This window comes from Gavia stellata, unplaced genomic scaffold (assembly GCF_030936135.1).
Source record: "Gavia stellata isolate bGavSte3 unplaced genomic scaffold, bGavSte3.hap2 HAP2_SCAFFOLD_42, whole genome shotgun sequence".
Classification (NCBI taxonomy): domain Eukaryota; kingdom Metazoa; phylum Chordata; class Aves; order Gaviiformes; family Gaviidae; genus Gavia; species Gavia stellata.
This window is the reverse complement of record NW_026776913.1, coordinates 1434179-1452740: the sequence shown is the minus strand read 5'-3', so window position 1 is coordinate 1452740 and position 18562 is coordinate 1434179. Positions and strand designations below refer to the sequence as shown.

The 18562-nt window shown below is 51.2% G+C and overlaps 1 protein-coding gene across 1 annotated transcript; it reads left to right on the top strand.

The window, feature by feature from the left end:
* The first annotated feature begins 12311 nt into the window (after nucleotides 1-12311).
* On the top strand, nucleotides 12312-16111 carry LOC132321458 (olfactory receptor 14C36-like). Its single transcript, XM_059834953.1, has 2 exons — nucleotides 12312-13251; nucleotides 15894-16111. Exons 1-2 carry the CDS (start codon nucleotides 12339-12341, stop codon nucleotides 16109-16111), a joined length of 1131 nt encoding a protein of 376 aa, XP_059690936.1. The 5' UTR covers nucleotides 12312-12338.
* Nucleotides 16112-18562: the final 2451 nt, after the last annotated feature.

Genomic DNA, 18562 nt, shown 5'->3' with positions numbered 1-18562 from the left:
TGCCCTGCAGAGCCCTCCCTGCAGCAGGACACTGCCCAGGGGCATCTCTGGGTGTGCAGGCTCTGAGGGGAACATCAGACCAGCCCTGGCGAGGCTGGAAAAGTGACACTGATGCTGTCTGTGACCACGGCATGGTGATTTCCAATACTCCCCGCTTTATTCACCTCTAAGAGGAACAGACTTGGAATTTCAGTGCCTCCTCCGGAAATGAGAGATTAATTTCTATGTGCCATTGCCCACCCAGACAACCCAGAGGAGAAGAGTGAAAGACCAGGATCCTTCCCTTTCAGGCAGCCCCTGCCTTGCTGTGCTTCCTGAAAAGTCTCCTGGGAAGATCCTGCAGTGATGTGGAGCTGTGAGCAGCCCTGACCCACACAGCACCCTCTCAACAGCAGAAGCACCCTGCCATTGCACTGGTCTCTCCTTGCACCCCCAGCTTCTCCCCACAGCGCCGTGGGGAGCTCCCCGGGCAGGCTGAGTGCTGACCCTGGCAGGCGGCAGAGTCCCTGCCCCAGCACCCAGCCCCGGGGGTGCAGGGACCCTGCTCGGAAGGACAGCCCTGGGCACCCCTGGCTGCACACCCACCTTCACACCCTGCAGCCGTCCCTGGCAGAAGGCAGCCCTCATGCCCTGTCCCTCTGATGGTACAGCGGGGAAGCCCTGCTCTGGGGCACCTCCTCCTCCTCTACACTGGAGAACCTGTGGCAGTTCTTCCTAAAAGGTCTCAGAGTTTGTGGGATGTGCCATCATTAGGAGATCTGTCCATGAACTGTACCTAAATTGCCCCACACCCAGTGACTTACCGTGTCAAGGGCTGTGAAGATTTCTCCTCCAGTGAGCTCACCTCTGTCCTCCCACCCCAGACTGCCTTTAACCTCTCTCTGCCTTGATCCTCTCCCCTCGGTGCCTGCAGGCAGTGCCCTCAGCCCTGCTGCGCTGTGCAGAGGAGCTGCTCCTGGGCAGAGCTGTCTCTCGGCAGTGCTGCCCGCTTGCCCTGAGCTCCCTCTGTCCCAGGAGCCCGGCACAGCCTCGCAGCAGAGGACCATCTCAAGGTGTTTTAATGACCCCTCGGGTGGGTTTGGTGCCCAGTCCATGAACCTCAGACAATGACAGGGAGTTGAAGAAACCTCTCAAGAAGTCAGTGTCTGATGCAATCTCCACTGTTTCTTGGAGTGTTAATGGGTCCCACAGAGGGACATTGCTGACAAAGCCTCCCCAGGGGCTGCTTAGAGCAGAAAACTCCAGGCAGTGATGACAGGTAGGCAAAGGCAATGTGAAGGAAGAGATTCTGAGTAACCCTGGATGTGTTACCTAAAGGCAAAGGGCCAAGCTCTGACCCCCAGCCCCTGGGAAGGAGATCCAGTCCCTCACACATTGCTCAGGGCTCTTCCTGGGGCGGTGTGATGTGGGGATGGGCAATGCCCAGGGCAGGACTACGGTAGGATACCTCCCAGGCTCCCAGGTGGGGAAGGGGAGGCAATGAGCCCCTAGTGCTGTAAGGACAAGGTGCTTCCTCATAGGTGTCAGTGGCAGAGACAACAGCCACAGCCGAGGAGGGAAAGAGCTGATCTCTCTTGGGGGCTTTTCTGACTTTCTCCATCCCTCTCTCATCTCCACCATTGGCTGTCCTACGGTCTCCCACACCTGCACCTCTTTCTCTGCAGGCTGTAGACATCCACCCTGCTACCCCACCTGGCTCTCACCTGAGCATCTTCCTTTACTGATATCTCTCCATCCTTCCTCGTTGTCCCTTGCAACACAAAGCCTTGGGTTGATCCAGTCTCCTTCTGGGTGACTTCTTACACCACAGCACTGCCCTTCGAGTGACATTTCTCTTTCCTTGTGTCCAGTCTGGACCTCTCCAGCTGCCCTTTGTGCTATAAGTTCTTTCTCATGCCATTTCCCACTACGAACAAAAGCTCCATCATCTCTGAAACCACCTTTCCAGCAGTCTCAGGCTACTCCTATACTGCTCTGAGCCTCTCTGTCACTGGGTCAATGCTGCCCAGGTCCCTCTGCTGCCCCACACAGGTCATGTGCACCCAGTCCCGAAACCCATCTTGGCAGACCCGCACTCGACACTCAGTAGTTCCTCCTGACTTCTCCAAACTGGGGAGCCACCCACTGGGACACACCCATGTGTGTGGAGCCACACCAGTGCTGAGTCAAGGGGGATGATCACTCAAGTTGTCTGGGTGGCCCACACTCCTCCTAACACGGCCCCACGTGCAGCTGCCCTTGTTCATAGGGACGGTACGCTACGGGTTGTAGGGCGTCCCTCGTAGTGCCCAGGACCTGCTCCTCAGCTGCTCACGTCCCAGCCTGTCCTGATGCATGGGGTTATTCTCCCCACGCCCCCCACCACTGCAGCTCGGATGCAGAAATGTTGAACCATACGACTGTCACAGAGTTCTTTCTCTTGGGCTTCCCCTCCCTCCACCATCAGGAGCCCCTCATGGCAATCGATGTCCTGGTTTCGTACCTGGTGATCTTAGGGACAAACCTGCCGATCATCCCCTCGTTCTTGCTCAAGGAGACCTCTACAGACCCACGTACTTTTTCCCCTGTAACCTCTCCTGTTTGGAGGTTTTCATCACCATATCCATCATACCCAAAGCCGTAGGAAACTTGTGCATGGCCAGCAAAGCCATGTCCTGCCCAGGCTGCTTAACTCAGTGCTACTTCTACTCCCTTCTGGGCTGCATCTTCATGTATGTCCAGCCTTCAAGTCACCACATTTCCTGAAACAAGGCAGTGGCCCTTCTCAACACACTGCCAACTCCTTTGCTGAGTCCCTTTATTTTCAGCCTCAGGAACCAGCTGATGAAAGATGCTCTCAAGGCAGGTTTCAAGAGAAGTGGGATAATCTTCAGAAGCCGCTTTTCCACCTCAGAAGAGGTGTTGTAAGTGGATTTTGAAAGGAGAGAGGGGTGGGGAGGGCAAACACATGGTTATGATGCATCTGCAGAAATGAGACCTTTATTTCTTAGCAGTGTAAGATCTCCTTAATCGAATATCACACCAGACTCTCTTCTGCAATAGGTCATCGTAGGACGACCCTACATAGCAATGCCTTTGAAATGACCTACAAGCACTTTACAAACCCTGGTGAATACCACAGTGGCATTTTCTAAGCGTGCAAACCAAGACAGAAAGCAACAAGCAGAGGACTTCATCCCTCCATGGCACACCCAATTCTCAACAAGCTTCACCCTCCTCCAGTTCTCATGCAACTTCGCCTTCCTCCTAAATCTGGTTTCCCGATTATTTTGGTGGCAGATCTTTGCTGAACCTCTTAGTCTTTAGGAAATGACAGAAAATAGGTGGAACACAATGAAGAGAACAATAACAGCTTGCTTTCTCGACCAAGTGGCACTTACATCTCTTTTAACCTCCTGGTCAGAACAAAAGCATGCCTGAAATTCAGTCCAGTTGAACTGTTGAGAATGACCTCTCTTCTAATTTGGTCCAGAATCTAGAATATTGGTCAGGAATGTAGTTTGGAGTAACAGTGCACCTGTCTCCAGATCACTCATGTTTGGTGAAACAAATGTCCAGTCCTTGACACAATGCTCCCAGAGCCAATACTTCAGCTAATCCAGCACATTCAGTGGAATTAGCTTGTTCAGACATAGACTTTCATAACTTTAATGTCTAAAAAGATGAGTTCATTCTCTGGCCTCCTTTGATAGCAGGGAAGGATCAGCACTCTAGAGGGTGATATCATCTCCTCCTACAGTGGTCTTCAGGAGAACTGTACTAAGCATCGACTTGGCAGCTTAGTTTTCCCATAGGTAATGCCAAGTGCCCAGAGCCACATACCGGGCAACGCGTGCTCATTTGCACAAGGTATGGACTCTTGCTCAGCGGGGCCATCCTTTGAAGACATGAGGGTTACAATTGTACCTTAAAGTCTCTCCAAAATTAAAAGGAAACCTCTCCTCTTCTCTAATCCCTGCCACAGTGTTGCCATTTTGTGCCAGTGGCTCTTTGCACAGTGGCAGCTATGAAGTGAGACCACGTGTCTTGGTACAGCCCTGTCCTGCCTGTCTTCTCATTCCAGCTCCTCTTTCCTTAGATACCCTCTCTGTGTCCTTGACACTGCTGAACCCAGATACAGGCAGCGTGGTGGTCAGTGCAGTCAGAGCTGTGGGGCATAAGCTAATGGGCACTCACACACCTCAGTGGACAGGCAGAGGTTGGGGCAGAGTGTATGGGGCCAGGGTGCCAAGACATGCCCCTTATGTTCTCAACTCTCTTAATCTCTCGCTGTCTCTTTCTCCATCTTGCTCGTATCTTAGGGATCCATCTCAATCCCTCAGCTCTCTCACAGTTGTCTCTCAGCCATCTACATGGGATGTGATTTAGAGCGAGCAGTGAATCTGAGGCACCCTCCCCATGGAAGCACCTTCAGGACCAAGGCACCCCAGTGTAGGTGGGGTGAATGACTGAGTAAAAGGGCTCCTCCATTCCAGGAGCTCTCTCGACTGTCTAGGTGACTGCCTCGGCCATCTCCAAGTCACGATAAAGATATGAAGTTTGAGACAGGGAATCATCAGGGACTTGTGCCAAATTGGGGAGCCACCCACTGGGACACACCCATGTGTGTGGAGCCTTCCCATTTGGACTCACACTGGTATCCTACATCTGCACCAGAGCTGCAGTCCTGAGGATCCCAACCACCATGGGGAGGCAGAAGGCCTTCTCCACCCGCTCCTCTCACCTCATCGTGGTGACTGTTTTCTATGGCACCCTCGTCCTTTTCTACGTGACACCAGGACAGCCTCCCTGAGGCAGCTCCATGAAGTCCTCTCCTTTTTCTACACCATCCTCACGCCCCTGGTCAATCCACTCTTCTGCAGCCTGCGTAAGAGGGAGGTCAAGGGGGTTCTTGGAAATGCACTCAGAAAAACTGTGGCCTGCATTGAGAGCTCATACATGTTGTGATCCACCAGGAATAAACAGGTGGTGGATCTCATTTGATCAGGTGGGGACCACTCGTAAGTGCCTCTTTTGTGTACCAGGTATATCTTTAGAAGTGCAGAATCTTGGGACTGGTTGTGGAATGAGAAGCGGGAGAAGGGAGTTTGTGTCTTAAAGAAATATAGGTCTGGTCTTGAAGAGTGTAAAAAACTTGCCTGGCTTTCTTCCTTCTTTAAAGTAAAGCCAGTTGTGATCCTGCAAGTGGGAGCTGTTGAAATGCCACACCTGCCCAGGAGTGGGAGGAAACTGACTCTAAGCATGCTGTTTTCTCTTCTGTCACCCAGCCAGGCTGAGGCGTGGCATTCCTGCATGTCTGGGATTCCTCAGGGCATCTCCCTATTGGCAGGTAGAAGTGGGCAGCTGGATCAAGCCCTTCCACTGGACATGTCTAAATCCAACTCGGTGAATCCCATCCCTCTTGTTCTCTGGGCTTCCTAGCAGAGGACAACTGTGAAAGCTACTCTGATAGGGTCAGCTCCTCTGAAAAAAAAAAAAGTAGATCCTTGCGCAGAGGAAAGATGCACAAGTTGGGTCTCAGTTTCCCCATTTTTTAACACAGAAATCATTACTTCACCCTTCTTTCCTTCTCATATTCTGACTCCCCTCCAACAATGTAATTACTTATTTGTGTCCCACTGTCTGACTTAGATACTGCAAACCGAGTCCTCCTGTTTTCTTCTTTCTTGCAAAAGAGAGCAAGGTCAGCTCATGGGGCATGACTGAGCACAGACACCCCCAGCAGCAGGATCTCCCCATTTCCTAGGCTGAGGCAAGCGCACAAGGTGGGAATGTCTCCATCATCTCTGATTTGCGCAAGGGCCTTCAGCCCTGACATACTCCCACAACACACTTGTTCCTCCTCCACCCACAGACAGAAATTCCTTCCCACTTCCAGGCTCAGGTCTTGGCTGCAAGAATTTGCTGCACTTCAGAAGAGGCCTTGAGCTTCTTGGCTCTTCTTGGTGCTTAAGGCAATCTTCCGGGTTCCCTCCAGATTTCATGGGGGGACTTCTTGCCTCTAACAAGGACTTTATGACAAGTTTTTATGAAATGTTTGTTCTTCCGTCATTCCTGTGTGTGGGGAGATTAGACACAGAGAAGGAGGATATACACCAAAAGGGATGCGAGTGAATTGCCAGTAAGAACCAGGGGAGCTCCCCCCATGCCTGTGGCTTCCTGGCAAGGGGTCTGTCCTGAGAAGGGGATCCAGCCTCTGCCACTCTGGAGTGGGGAATCAGCAGTGCTCGTGCCTCCTGGGGGACACAAAAGATGACTTTTCAAGGGCACCTTTCCTCTGAACTGCTGTAGATTTGTCCTTGAGGATGAGGTATAATGACCAACACTGCAAATACTGATCTAAGTGGCATTGCCCAGAGTGGCCATCAGAGATGCAAACTGCTGTGTTGCAGATATTTATATTTAGGCAGATTAATGTTGCGGGTTTGGTTTTGTTTTGTTTCTTCTTCTTTTTTGATACTGATACTCTTAGGGAAATCACACAAGCATCTGAAGGATTATTGAAGGTTTTCTGAGAGAAGCCCCAGCAGATTAGCATCTCAAGCAATGGGGTGCCAGGGGACAAGGGAAGGACGGTTTGGGCACTGCCGTGGGATTTGGGAAACGGAAATGAGTTCTCCTCTCCTTGACACCCTGCCCTTCTCAGTGAGGGCTGTGAAAAACTCTGCCAACTACGTCGGAACGCACAGTCATGTCAGGGAACTTCTGTCTAACTGCAGCAATGTGGTCCTGACAGCTCAGGAGTTGAGCTTCCATTTGAGTCCAAACCACGACAACTCACACTGCCTCTGTCTTCACTATGACACTGGGTGTTGTGTGACACAACTGTCCTGGATCTCCAGGCAGGATGGGCAAAAGTTTGATACCTGAACTGGAACTCTTCTTCTTCCTGGAAATGTCAATGTCACAGGCTCGAGCCAAGAGGCCCAAGAAACAAAACTTCCCAGAGGGTCAATTCATGAAAACGTCCCCCAGGCTGTGGGACTTGCTCTTGACTGACAGAGAATTTGTCAGTGTAGACAAATTTGTGAGTCTTCACCTATTTTTCCTTCTCTCTTTGTAACTTGGCTCTCAGCATTTCTGTATTGAATCTGCTTTGCCGCTTTGAAAATGTGTCTTTGAGAAACTAGCTCAGGATATTTTTATTATCTTTTTTTAGCCCAAATGAATATGCAGCATTGAAGTGGGTTTCCATATATGGAGCAGTTTTGCACAATGTCTGCTCCAAGAGGAGAAATATCTCAGCCTGCAGTGGGAAAGGTGTGAAGCTGTGGGGGATAAATGTGCTGCTTCAGACAATATGTGGTATGCATGCAAGAGAAAATGTTGTGAAGTTGAATGGGCATGAAAGAAATGGAAAACTGCCCATCCAATGGAGCTCTGCAAGAGGAGGATGGAGCCGTACATAACATGGCATGATCCAAGTGGGATCAGCATGGAGAGAAGACATTTCTAGGGAAGGCGTTGCAATGGAGTACCTTGATGTCACCCAGCTGAAAAAGAGAGATTGGACAGTGTGCTGAAGTGACAGGCAGAAGTGTCCTGGGCTAAAAGACCTTGGCTAAGAGAAGGTTGGAGGGATTTGGGTTGCAGAGATTTGAGGTAGTCCTTTCAAGATCTAATCAGGCTGAGCTTTGGAGACAAGTAAAAATAAGGAAGCTCTCAAGGATGTTTGGAATTCGTTGTACTATCTTTGCTCTTTCTTATAATTTAAAGATTACAGTACTGTCCTTAAGTGATTCATGCTCCATATCTTTTTCCTCTGCTTTTTTGAGGAAGGGGAGGTGGAAGAGAAGAATAGTTTCTTTTTTAACCAAAGGCAGCCAACGGGCAGATCCCAGGTTAGCGAAAAGGTACAAAGGAAGGCAAAATTATGATGTGGTGTACACTGGCACAAGAGGATTACCTGCATTTCCATTCTCTGAAGTCCTAACTGGGTGGCAGAGAGCCTGGAAGCTCAGAGCTCCCTTCATCTGCCCTGTATTTCAGCATGTAAAATGAAGCTAACTGAGTCATAAAGTTGGTTTTGATTCTCTTCACAGCCTAAGGCACAGCATGGGGCGGGAGACAGGCAGGACACCTAAAGAGGACTCACACTTCTCTGCACAAAAGCTTAGGTGCTTGCGGGAACCTCAGGAGGCATGGCATACCTATTGCAGGGTTCAACGACCTGGTCAAATGCCTTGTTTCCTTCTCTGTAAAGGTGGCATTGATGCGCCGCACATGTGCGGACTCTGTACAAGGATCATAGAATCATCGATTCATAGAATGGTTTAGGTTGGAAAAGACCTTTAAGATCATCAAGTCCAACCGTAAAGCTAACCCTGCTAAGTCCACCACTAAACCATGTCCCTCAGCGCCTCATCCACACGTCTTTTAAAACCTCCAGTGATGGTGACTCCACTACGTCCTTGGGCAGCCTGTTCCAGTGTCTGACAGCCCTTTTGGTGAAGAAACTTTTCGTAATATCCAGTCTAAACTTTCCCTGGCACAACTTGTGGCTGTTTCCTCTTCTCCTATCACTTGTCACTTGGGAGAAGAGACCAGCACCCACCTCTCTACAGGGGGACAATCACTTCCCTAGTCCTGCCGTCCACACTGTTTCTGATACAAGCCAGGATGGGGTTGGCCATCATAGCAATACTGGCCAACAGATGAATGTTTCTTTTCCATAGGTATTCAGAGAGATCCTTCTTGTGCTCGGGAGAGGCTGTCCTGCAAGGCCTATCACATTTCCTGAGCTCCTTCCGCCTTCAGAGCTGCTTCCCATGGCACCACCTGGATCAGTCCCCCCTGTATATCAAAGTCTTTGTCTCTGGAGTCCACCAGCCTGTGCTCTGCTGCTGGCCTTCCTTTGACACCTGGGACCCCAATATTTCCTTGTTTGCCAGTACCGCCTCCAGGTGAGCATCCCCCTTGTTGTCCCTACCTGGCAGCTCTGTTAGGAACTTGTCCCAGGAGCCTCCAGGCTGCCGCCATCCTGTCGCTTTGCCTGGCCAGGGAATGCCAGGGCACTTACAGTCCCCCACAGGAACCTGCTGCTTAACCTGGAGACTTCCTCGGCTTGCTGAGAGAGGACTATTGCTGTTTCCTCTCCCTGACCATGTAGGTTATGAGTGCCAAGACCATGTCACCCTTACTGATTTCTGTTCTCATCCTCACTCACAGAAGCTGGCCCAACCTGTGGCCCATCTCATAGAGGAGCTCCATATATCCCAGTTGCTCCTTCACACAGCGTGCTTCCCCCCGATTCTCGTCCATCTGTCACCTTCTCCATCAGAGCCTGTATCCCTCCACTGCAGCACCCCAGCTCAGCAAGCTGTGCCACCACATCTCATTTAATCCCAAACCATCACAGTAGAGTGGCAAGTCCTGGGGCTTCAGCTCCTCCTGCCTGTGCTCCAGCTCCTCCTGGCCATGCACCTTTGGGCTGCAGCACCTCAGCCGTGGCACCGGGGTGGAGCGCAGACTTCTCCCAGGGAAACCTGATCACTGGTCCTGACCAGAAGACCATCGTGCACCGAGCAATTAGTGCTATGCTGTGCTGCATGTACAGCGTGGCCTCCACACCTGTACTGTGCTGCAGAGATCCCTTGGGCACAGGACAACTTCAGCAGCTCCTTGTCCCAGTGCAGCCTGTGGGCAGCTCCCACTCGGTACCGGCCATCATGGCACCTGCATGGCCTTGTCTCTGTCTGACAATGCAGCAGGAAGGTCTCATGAGAACATCATTTCTGACTGACTGTGGAGAAGAGGAATAGAGTCATTTCCTCCTAAGGGAATACAGTATGAGTTTGAATGACCAAAATGGGAGACTCTCTTCTCTGGACAGAGTCTGCCTGGCGTGCAGACTGGAGTGTCTGTCACACACCCACCCTGAATGGGAATTGCTTTCCTGGTGGTCCTGTGATTTTCTTGCCAGTCTTGGCATCTCATGTAGCTCTGTGGGCCTGGATTTGAACCTTACATTGAGCAGCTGCCTTGAATTCTGTACCCCAATGTGGGGATGAACACGAGACACCTGCCAATACAGTCAGTGAAGATCAAATAAACCCAGCACCTGGAGGAGAGGAAGAAAGAGACGGAGCTCTCCCTATGGCATACGACTCCATTCCATCCTATGAATATCTCTATAGGCTGAACTGAACATAACGAGTAGGGACAGGTTCAGTTGCCCTTAATTTGGGCAGCAGCTGTCCTTTCAGTTGGCCAAAGGAAATTCCCAAGAGCCTCCAAGAAGATGCCCCAGATGTTGGCCTGTCTCTACATCAGCCTGCACGTATCTTCAATCTGTCTCTATTACCGGCACACATCTTTGACCACCTCTGGCACCTCAGATGTCACCAGACAACTGCATCTGAACAGCTCACTCCTGGCCTCCAGCTCCGTTAATTACCATGGGAGCTGAGAGCAGGAGCTCACATGCAGGTGCCTATTGTGTGTCCACCTGAAGGGGGGCAGGAGGAATCCCACCTGCTGTGGGTCTGTGGTGTGCATGGGAGGGAGCTGAGTGCCCTTCCAGCCCCAGCACTCCAAACCCAGGATGAGATGCCTTGTCGGGCTCAGCTGCATCCCTTCCCTCAGCAGGGGTAAAGGAGATCCCTGCCTGTCCCTGTCTGGCTGTCCTGTCTAAAGATGGGCCAAGAAAAGTTGATATTTGGGTGTGACTCTGTCTCTCAGCAGGGAAATGTCAGTGCTGGAAAGAAGTGTCTCTCCCCAGCTGCGGGAGGGAACCTCAGTGATTGCTCCAGCCTGTTTCACAGCAGGTTCCCCTGGAGCCCCAGGGACCCCTGGGGGGAGCCCCGAGGGGCAGAGAAAGTGCCGCCTTGGGCTGCTCCTCTGCTGCTGAGCTGGGCCGGGCTCCTGGGATGGAGGGAGCTCATGGCAAGCGGGCAGCGCTGAGGAGAGACAGCTCTGCCCAGGAGCAGCTCCTCTGCAGAGCACAGCAGGGCTGAGGGCACTGCCTGCAGGCACCGAGGGGAGAGGAGTGAGGCAAGGAGAGGTTAAAGCCAGTCTGGAATGGGAGGATGCTGAGAGCTCACTTGGAAAGATGTTTTCACAGCCCTTGACACGGTAAGTATCTGGCTGAAGGGGAATGGATTTGCGGTTCCTACATGACTCTCCAAAAGCTTTTACACCCCACAGAGTATGGGATGTTTTGGGAGGGTTTTCCTCTGGAGGAGGAAAATGTGCTCCAGAGCAGGTATTTCCTGCTGCACCATCAGAGGGACAGGACTGCCTTCTCCCAGGGATGATATCAGGGATGTGAACTCGGATTCTTCGTTCTTGCTGTCAGGCTCTCTGGGGATGGGAGTTTCATCTGCAGAGTCACACACTGATCTTGTGCGTCCTTCCATGCAAGTGTGTCCATGGGAACAAGGGTCCCAGCTTTCCTCACACCTGTGAGGCTGTGGACAGTGCAGTCTGTGGGGCTGGGGAATGAGCTATTTTTCCCTTAGTGAGACTCCATCATGAAAAACATAGGTATCTCCTTGAGGTATCCTTCATGCTGTGAGCTGCCCTCCAGGATGCAAATCTGTCCCAAATCTTTGTATTATCTGAAAGCACCATGGATAAGCACAGAGATGTTATGACCAAGGAAATGCTGTTGGGTTGGTGAAATAAGCCGTGTGTGTCCTTGGCTAGAAATGGGTTGCTGAGACGTCGAGAAAGAGTGAGACATTTAATGGTCTGCAGTGGATCCCTCTGCTCTCAGCAGTGTCTGGGGGCTTTTCACAGAAACAAAGCAGTGGGATCGCCCTCAGTCTCAGAAAGATGCAAACCCAGGGCATCTCAGACTGAGGGACAGACCAGCTCCCCTCACTCTGCTCTAACCCAAAGGCAATCCTCTTGCTTTCACTGTGTTCTCACTGCATGCAACAGAAATACTGAGGGTTTCTGACATCCCAAAACCATCCTCAAACAAGATGGGGGAATTTAAAAACAAAGAGAAAACTTTCAGTCTGCTTTCTGCCAACCTCGTTCCTTAGCACTGGGAATGCAGATGCTGACAAGCTCTTCTGCATTAGGGGTGGTTTCATCTGACATATTTGAACACCAGGACTGGCCCCTGCTTCCACCGTTCCCGTGAACTCACTGCTGCAGAACAGGGCTGAAACCTCAGCAGCCCACTTCTCACAGCATATTCAGGCAGCACCAAACCAGTGCTTCAGCCATGGAGCTGAAGGAAGGTCTCCTAGAAAAGTAAATCAGGGGAGCAGGGTGTGTAGCAAGGGGAGGGTCTGAAGGAAATTGCTTTGGTTTTGCTCAGAAAAGTCTCCCCTAGCTTCTCAATGACTTTTCTTCCTTGGACAGGTCCCCATGCCCAGAGGCAGCAAATGTCCAACAGCAGCTCCATCACCCAGTTCCTCCTCCTGGCATTCGCAGATACGCGGGAGCTGCAGCTCTTGCACTTCTGCCTCTTCCTGGGCATCTACCTGGCTGCCCTCCTGGGCAATGGCCTCATCATCACCGCCATAGCCTGTGACCACCACCTCCACAGCCCCATGTACTTCTTCCTCCTCAACCTCTCCCTCCTTGACCTGGGCTCCATCTCCACCACTGTCCCCAAAGCCATGGCCAATTCCCTCTGGGACACCAGCACCATTTCCTATGCAGGATGTGCTGCCCAAGTCTTTCTGTTCGTCTTTTTCATTTCAGCAGAGTTTTCTCTTCTCACTGTCATGTCCTATGACCGCTACATTGCCATCTGCAAACCCCTGCACTACGGGACCCTCCTGGGCAGCAGAGCTTGTGTCCACATGGCAGCAGCTGCCTGGGGCAGTGGGTTGCTCAATGCTGTGCTGCATACAGCCAATACATTTTCACTACCACTCTGCAAAGGCAATGCCTTGGACCAGTTCTTCTGTGAAATTCCACAGATCCTCAAGCTCTCCTGCTCAGACTTGTACCTCAGGGAGATTGGGTTTATTGTGGTTAGCGCTTCTTTTGCTTTTGGGTGTTTTGTTTTCATTGTGCTGTCCTATGTGCAGATCTTGAGGGCCGTGCTGAGGATCCCCTCAGAGCAGGGACGGCACAAAGCCTTTTCCACGTGCCTCCCTCACCTGGCCGTGGTCTCCCTTTTTATCAGCACTATTGTGTTTGCCTACCTGAAGCCCCCCTCCATCTCCTCCCCATCCCTGGACCTGGTGGTGTCATTTCTGTACTCGGTGGTGCCTCCAGCAGTGAACCCCCTCATCTACAGCATGAGGAACCAGGAGCTCAAGGATGCCCTAAGGAAACTGATGACTGGTTGCTTTTCCCAAGCGGCAATGAACTGCCCATCGTTTTCTGCATGTCTCTTGTCACATAACTCATTACATGCCCAGACTCTCTTTGGGAGGTTTTTTAGTTTGGTTTCGTTGGTTTTTAGCTTTTCTTGGTTGTATTAATGCTGTCCACAAAAAGGAAGTCATTCTTCATCCTATTTCTATTTCAGTATCTGCCTGTCCTATGTCACCCAGAGACTTTGTATAAATTGGGAGCTGTTTGTTTAAACAAAATAAAGGACCCTGCTCTGGGTGGTTTGTCTGAGATCCTTTCTCTGAGATCTTCTCTGGAGCCGTGGGGCAGCGTCTGTGTGCTGAGGTGAAGGGTGCAGTAGTCACCCGGAGCTGGGTCTGCCTCCCAGCATGACCAGCATGACCCTGCGGACTCACCCTATGGCCCTGGGCTCCACAGCCTGGGGAGGGGGTGCAGGAGTGGCTGGCCAGGCCAGCCTAGATGTGCTCGCTAGGGAAAAGGCTCTGTGGGGAGATGGGATGAGCGAGGAGAAGAGCAGGGCACTGTGTGTGTGCACTGGACTCTCCTGTCCAGTCTAAATCCACCAGGCGAACACCCAGCTGCCTCAGCACCCCCAAGGAGGGCACTAGACCCCGACCCCCATCTCTGCAGAGCTCTTCTGGGCACTCTCCAGTTCCTCCCAAATTGCCTAAAGCAGGAAACCCCACAGAGGGACACACTACTCCAAATGTGGCCACAACGGTGCTCACTCGACGAGGATGATAACTCCCACTGTCTGGGTGGCCACATCATTCCTAACGCAGCTGATCTTTCTTCTGGTGAGCACGTGCTACTGGGTCATATGGCATCCCTCGTTGGGCCCAGGCCCTTCTGCTTTGGGTCCCTGCTCAGCCAGTCAGGTACCAGCCTGCCCTGAGGTACAGGGTTATTCTTCTCCCCCCGGTACAGGACTGGTGGCTTCTCCTTGTAAATTCAGGAGGTTTCTGTTGGCTGAATCCCAGAGATCCTCCAGGTCCTCATGGACTGAGTCACTGTTTTGTCAGCTGTTTGTGCAAATGGCTCACCCTGATTGTGGTGTCTCTCACAAGGTAACAGCATGAGTTGCAGAGCACTACAAATGGTAAATTGAGGTATTAGTTTAATGGAATTGCTTTCCAATATAGAATTCTCCATGCTACCCATCTCAGAAATGCTTGCTACAGAGCAAGCAAAGGCAAGACCAGTGTGGGAAGAGCAAACACAGGTGGGCTGTTTGTATGCGAGGAGATAAGGATGACCAAGGGGCAGAGCTCAGATGGGGGAAAAGAGGGGAAAAGAAAAGAGAAGATGAAGCAAAGGACATGATCGAGGCTGTTTGGAGGTACCTGCCAAGCAGCTCTGCAGGTAAGCAGTGGTGACATGCGCAAGACAAAAAAGATAATCTGACCAAACTTAGGTTTGCTCACCTCCAAGGTGAAGCTGAGTGCTTTCCCTAGCATGGTTCAGGGAAGCCCTGTGGTGGAAGGAAATGTGCAGTCCCTCATGCTGCACGAGAGCCAACCTGCTGCTCCCAGCAAGGTCAGCTATCAAGTCACACCAGGTGGCTCAGAGTTTTATTTGTGTGAGGCTCGAAAACTTGCAAGGACTGACAGAGCACAACCTCTCTGGGCAACCTGCCTCAGGGCTTGACCCTCTTCATGGGTAAAGAGCTTTTCCTCCCATGTTTCAAGTGAAGTCCATTGGCCCTCACCCTCCCATCATTCACAACAGGGAAGGAGAGCCTGGCTGCCTCTTCCTGGTGATCTCCTGGTAGGTGTGGAAAGGCTGTCCCCAGGTGTCCCCAAAGGCTTCTCTTCTCTCCACTGAACAAACCCAGCTCCCTCAGACTGCCATAGTGGCAAAGCCAACCTTACAAAGTCATGTCTGAGATTTTTAGGGCATTTTGAGTTTTTACTGGCTTTCCCAAGGACCCCTCAGATGTTATAACATCATTACCCTCGTGTCATGAATTTCTGATTGCATCCCTCTCATTTGGCATCATGTTGCAATGCACAGGTGTTTCAGGCTGTGAGAAGGGCCTGTTCTGTCTGAAAACAAAGAGTCATCCACAATGAAACTTTCAACATAAAATGTTTCAGTCCTTAGTGGCATCCTGACACCATTGAGAGGGTGTGGCTCTAGGGTTACCATGCTTGGTGCTAATCCAGATGCAGAGGAGGAATTGATGACTGCAAGAATTGCAGTAGCTATTATGAGAGATGACAGAATCACAAACCCATTCATGCTGGAAAGCACCTTCGGATGCCTCTAGACCAACCTCGGGCTCACTTCAGGATCAATACTGGAATCACCCCGAGTTCCTCAGCTCTTGGCCGAATGGAGTCCTGACAATGTCTTCTGGGGACTTTTTTGAGAGCCTTAGTGAACCTGCATCTTGAAGATCCATGGAGCCCTCTGAGGACATTCAAGGGGCCTTTGGCTGCCAAGTAAGAAGAGTCAGAGGAGACGTAGACTTCTGACAAGCTGCTGGCAAGCTCTAGCAGCTTCTAAGGAGCTCTGTCAGCTGTCCTTGATCAAGGGGTGCATTGCTGGGAGGCTGCGGAAGCTTGTCCTGATCTTGGAATGTTAACCCCTTCTGCTCTTCCACACGAGAACCACTGATGTTGTCCTAGGAGACCTGGAAAGTAGCAAGCATGACTACGCTGCTCTGGGTGTGATGGTCAAGGGCAGGAGGGTGCAGATGGTATTCTTCTCCATCCTGCTATTGAGGGGAAAAGGTTTGAAAAGAATTGGGCAGATCCTGCAGTCAGACAATCGGTTTTGCAACTGGTACCAGCAACAGCGTTTCTATAGAATGAGTCTCATTCTGAAGATCAACAACTGCATGTAAAAGACAGAATTGACCTGATGAAGTCAAGGAATCATCGAATATCTAATGTTGGAAGGGACCCATAAGGATCATTGAGTCCAACTCCCTAATCCTCACCAGGACTACTTAAAACTAAAGCACATGACATATGTTTTCAAGACGCTCCTTGAACTCTGACAGGCTTGGTACCGTGAGCACTTCCCTCGGGAGCCTGTTCCCATGACTAACAGCCCTCTCAGTGAAGAACCTTTTACTCATGTCCAATCTGAACGTCCCCTGACGCAGCTCCATTCCATTTCCTCGGGTCCTATCGCTGGTCACCAGAGAGGGGAGATCAGCATCTCCCTCTCCGCTGCCCTCCTTGAGGAAGTTGTAGACTGCGATGAGCTCACCCCTCAGCCTTCTCTTCTCCAAGCTGAACAAATCAAGTGACCTCAGCCACTGCTCCCAAGTCTTGCCCTCGAGACCTTTCACCACCTTGGTTGCCCTTCCCTGGACACACTTTAATACTTTGGTGTCCTTCTTCTACTGAGGTGCCCCAAACAGCACACAGCACTTGAGGTGGGGCCGTACCAGTGCAGTGCGGAGTGGGACAATCACCTCCCTCCACCAGCTAGCGATGATGTGCTTGATGCACCCCAGGACACGGGTGGCCCTTTTGGCTGCCACGGCACACTATTGACTCCTATTCAATTTGCCCTGAACCCAAAAACCCCAGATCTCTTTCTGCAGGGCTGCTCTTCAGCCTCTCCTCCCCCAATTTGTATGTATAACTCGGATTACTGCATCCCAGGTGGAGAATCCAGCTCTTGCTCCTGTTAAATTTGATGTGGTTGGCGATTGCCCAGCTCTCCAGTCTATCCAGTTCTCTCTATAAGGCCTCTCCACCCTCAATCAAATCCAGACCTCCTCCTATTTCACCATCATCTGCAAACTTACTGAATTTATTGTATTACTGTATTCAGGAAGTCATGGTAGGTGGTTAAATCTGCTGGGAAACAGGCACAGGCATAGGACAGTGTAGGAAAGCCTGCGGTGGGGACAGCTGAGAGTCTTGGTGGGTCTGGGACCTCTCAATAACACAAGTGGGGTCCTTGTCCTCTTCGCTGTCACTTCTGCCTCTTCCAAGAAGGTCACCATTTCCTTACAGCCCCAGTGCTTTCTTGCCTCCTCATCCTTCATAGAGGCTGGCAGCTGTGCGACCGCTGTCCTGCACTTGCCATTGCGCACCCCACATCCCACTGCTCATAGGAAGAGCCCTGAGCATCCAGTGAGGGACAGGATGCCTTTTGCAAGGTGATGGGGGTCAGGACTAGGTCATCCTCCTTAGAGAAAGACATCAAGGGCCTGCTTGGCATCAGAGCCACCCCCACATTTCATTTTCCACCTCTTATCTGTCACCTTTGACTTCCTCTTTCACCAGCCCTCAGGGATGGTCACCTTGTCCAGCGTTCCCTCTGTGGTCTCTGCAGTGATGGCGCTTGGTGGGGCTCACTAACCCCCTCAGAATCGTGGAGGTTTGCTTCTGCTTCTCCTTCTCTAGAGGCCTGTTCAATCTTTCAGGATCTGCAGTTCAGGAAGTTGGCTCCAGAGGGCACTCGAACATGAAAAACGCCCTAACAAGCCAATTTTCCTGATTTTCTGTTTTTATGTGGTTCATTTGAGAGCTTTCAGGAGTGTATTCAAAGTGAAAAGAGTTCATCATTCACCAACAGGAAGAAAGAATTTATTCTTTTCCCACTTCCCTTTATTTTTCTGCATAAACCTTAAGTGATAGCAGCAATCTGCAACTGATACTGAAAGAGAGCATATCCTAACTGCCGAGGAATATATATGGAAGTCACTACCCTTTATGGCAGAAACTATATGGGCAGTCTTGGTACCTTCCACCAACTCCACCATTTCTATCTTCAACCACGTGCGCCTTACAGCAGTGCTGTACAAACAGAGTCTTCTCAACTAAAGCCTGCAACTGCATGTTTCAGCCCCTTGGCACCAGTTCCCACTGTTTCACCTGGAGAAAGAGCTGCACACAGGCACAGAAGGAAGTTTCTTACTTGCCAACAAACAAAACGGAAGGCAGACATGGTTCAATACAACATAGAAGACATTCCTCACCTGTATATTAAGGCCATCTTACCTCCTCATAAGTCCACTTTCCACAGTGGATAGCCTTAGACCGATGCAAAACACATCATTGTGTGAAGGACACATCCCAAGAGCACCCAAAACACTTTCTGTCCCCTCCCAAGCCCTTGCCCACCTCCCCAGGCCTTTGCAGGGGAGGGAGGTTGGAGAGGTAGCCTTGATGCTGCACCGGCACTGCTAAGCAAGAGCCAAAACAGCGGTGTGGTAGCAACAGCACTCCGGCTACAAATACAAAGCTGAGCACCATGAGGGCTGCTATGGGGAAAGTTAACTCCACCCCAGCCAGGGCCAGGACATGGCCAAATCTCCAGGTGTGTCAAGGTC